The 1,524-nt window shown below is 55.1% G+C and overlaps 1 protein-coding gene across 1 annotated transcript; it reads right to left on the bottom strand.

Moving 5' to 3' along the window:
- Positions 1-16: 16 nt before the first annotated feature.
- On the bottom strand, positions 17-1,357 carry LOC121918687 (the record flags this gene model as incomplete). The annotated part of the gene is made up of 1 exon (XM_042444700.1): positions 17-1,357. A coding segment is annotated over exon 1 (1,341 nt), but the record flags the coding sequence as incomplete, so codon positions are not given.
- Positions 1,358-1,524: the final 167 nt, after the last annotated feature.

Consider the following 1,524-nt stretch of genomic DNA (forward strand, 5'->3'; position numbering starts at 1 on the left):
GGAAGGAGTCTTCCACGTGGCCGCTCTGCAGATCTCGGCCAGGGGGGGCATTAGTAGTTAGAGCAGCTGATGTGGCCGCGCTTCTGGTGGAGTGGGCGGTGATGCCCTGTGGCGGCACCAAATCTAGGGCCTTGTAGCAGGTGCTGATGCACTCTCTGATCCACCTTGACAAAGTCGAAAGGGACACCTTTTTACCCTGGGACCTTGGGTGGAAAGAGACAAACAAAGTTTCTGACTTTCTGAAACTCGCAGTCCTTTTTAGGTATATTCTGATTGACCTACGCACATCCAGGGTGTGCCAAACCTTTTCTAATTCTTCAGACGGTCGAGGGCAGAAGGAGGGAAGAATGATGTCTTGGGATGAGTGGAAGACCGAGTTAACCTTGGGAATGAAGGTCGGGTCTGGCCGTAGTATGACTGAGTCTGGTCTAAAAATGCATAGTTCCTTTCTGACGGACAGAGCCCCTAACTCCGAGACGCGGCGCGCCGAGGTTATGGCCGTGAGGAACAATGTCTTGAAAGTGAGGAACTTGAGAGAAGCCTCTCTCAACGGCTCAAAGGGAGCAATCGTCAATGCCTTTAGGACCTTGTGCAAGTCCCAGGACGGGAAGCGGTGAATAGTCGGAGGAGATCTGTTGGACACTCCCTTGAGAAGCCTACGAATGTGAGGGTGTTGGGAAATAAGGGCTGCTTCATCGTGGGGAAGGATGGACGTGACCGCTGAGATCTGTCTTTTAACCGTGTTAGGTCGGAGACCCTGATCAACCCCATCTTGGAGAAACTGGAGAAGAGTAGGGACCGTTATCCGAAAGAAATCTTTTTTCTTCCGCTTGCACCATCGCTTGAAAGCCTTAAAGGTGTATTCGTAGATCTTGATGGTCGATGGGCGCCTGGAAGCTAGGATGGATTCAATCACCTCCGGCGAATAGCCATAGCCTGTTAGCGTGAACCGCTCAATCTCCAGGCGTGAAGCTGAAGCCAGGAAGGATCTGGGTGGTGAACGTGACCCTGGGACAGCAGGTCCGGCCTGGGAGGCAGAGGAAAACTTGCTGTAGCCAGACTGAGGATCTCCGAATACCAAGGACGTCGGGGCCATGCTGGAGCCACCAGGATGACCTCCGCCCTGGCCCTCCGCACCCTGGCCAGAAAGCGCGTCAGCAGCGAGGTCGGCGGGAATGCGTAGAGTAGACCGGTCGGCCAGCGGCAATTGAGGGCGTCGAAGTCCTCCGCGCCCTGTGTCTGAAACCTCGAAAAGAACCTCGGAATCTTGGCGTTGACCGGGGAGGCGAAGAGGTCCAACGTCGGGAGGCCGAACTCTAGCGCGATCGTCTGGAACACCTCTGGGTGTAAGCTCCATTCTCCTTGGTCTATGTCGGTTCGGCTTAACCAATCTGCCTTTGAGTTTAGCTGTCCCTGGAGATGTTCGGCTTCTAGGGAGAGCACGTTGTCCTCTGCCCAGGACAGTAGGGCCTGAGCCTCGTCCATCAGGGATCGAGATCTCGTCCCCCCCTGTCGGTTGACATG

The sequence above is a fragment of the Sceloporus undulatus genome, unplaced genomic scaffold, assembly GCF_019175285.1.
Source record: "Sceloporus undulatus isolate JIND9_A2432 ecotype Alabama unplaced genomic scaffold, SceUnd_v1.1 scaffold_24357, whole genome shotgun sequence".
Taxonomy (NCBI): domain Eukaryota; kingdom Metazoa; phylum Chordata; class Lepidosauria; order Squamata; family Phrynosomatidae; genus Sceloporus; species Sceloporus undulatus.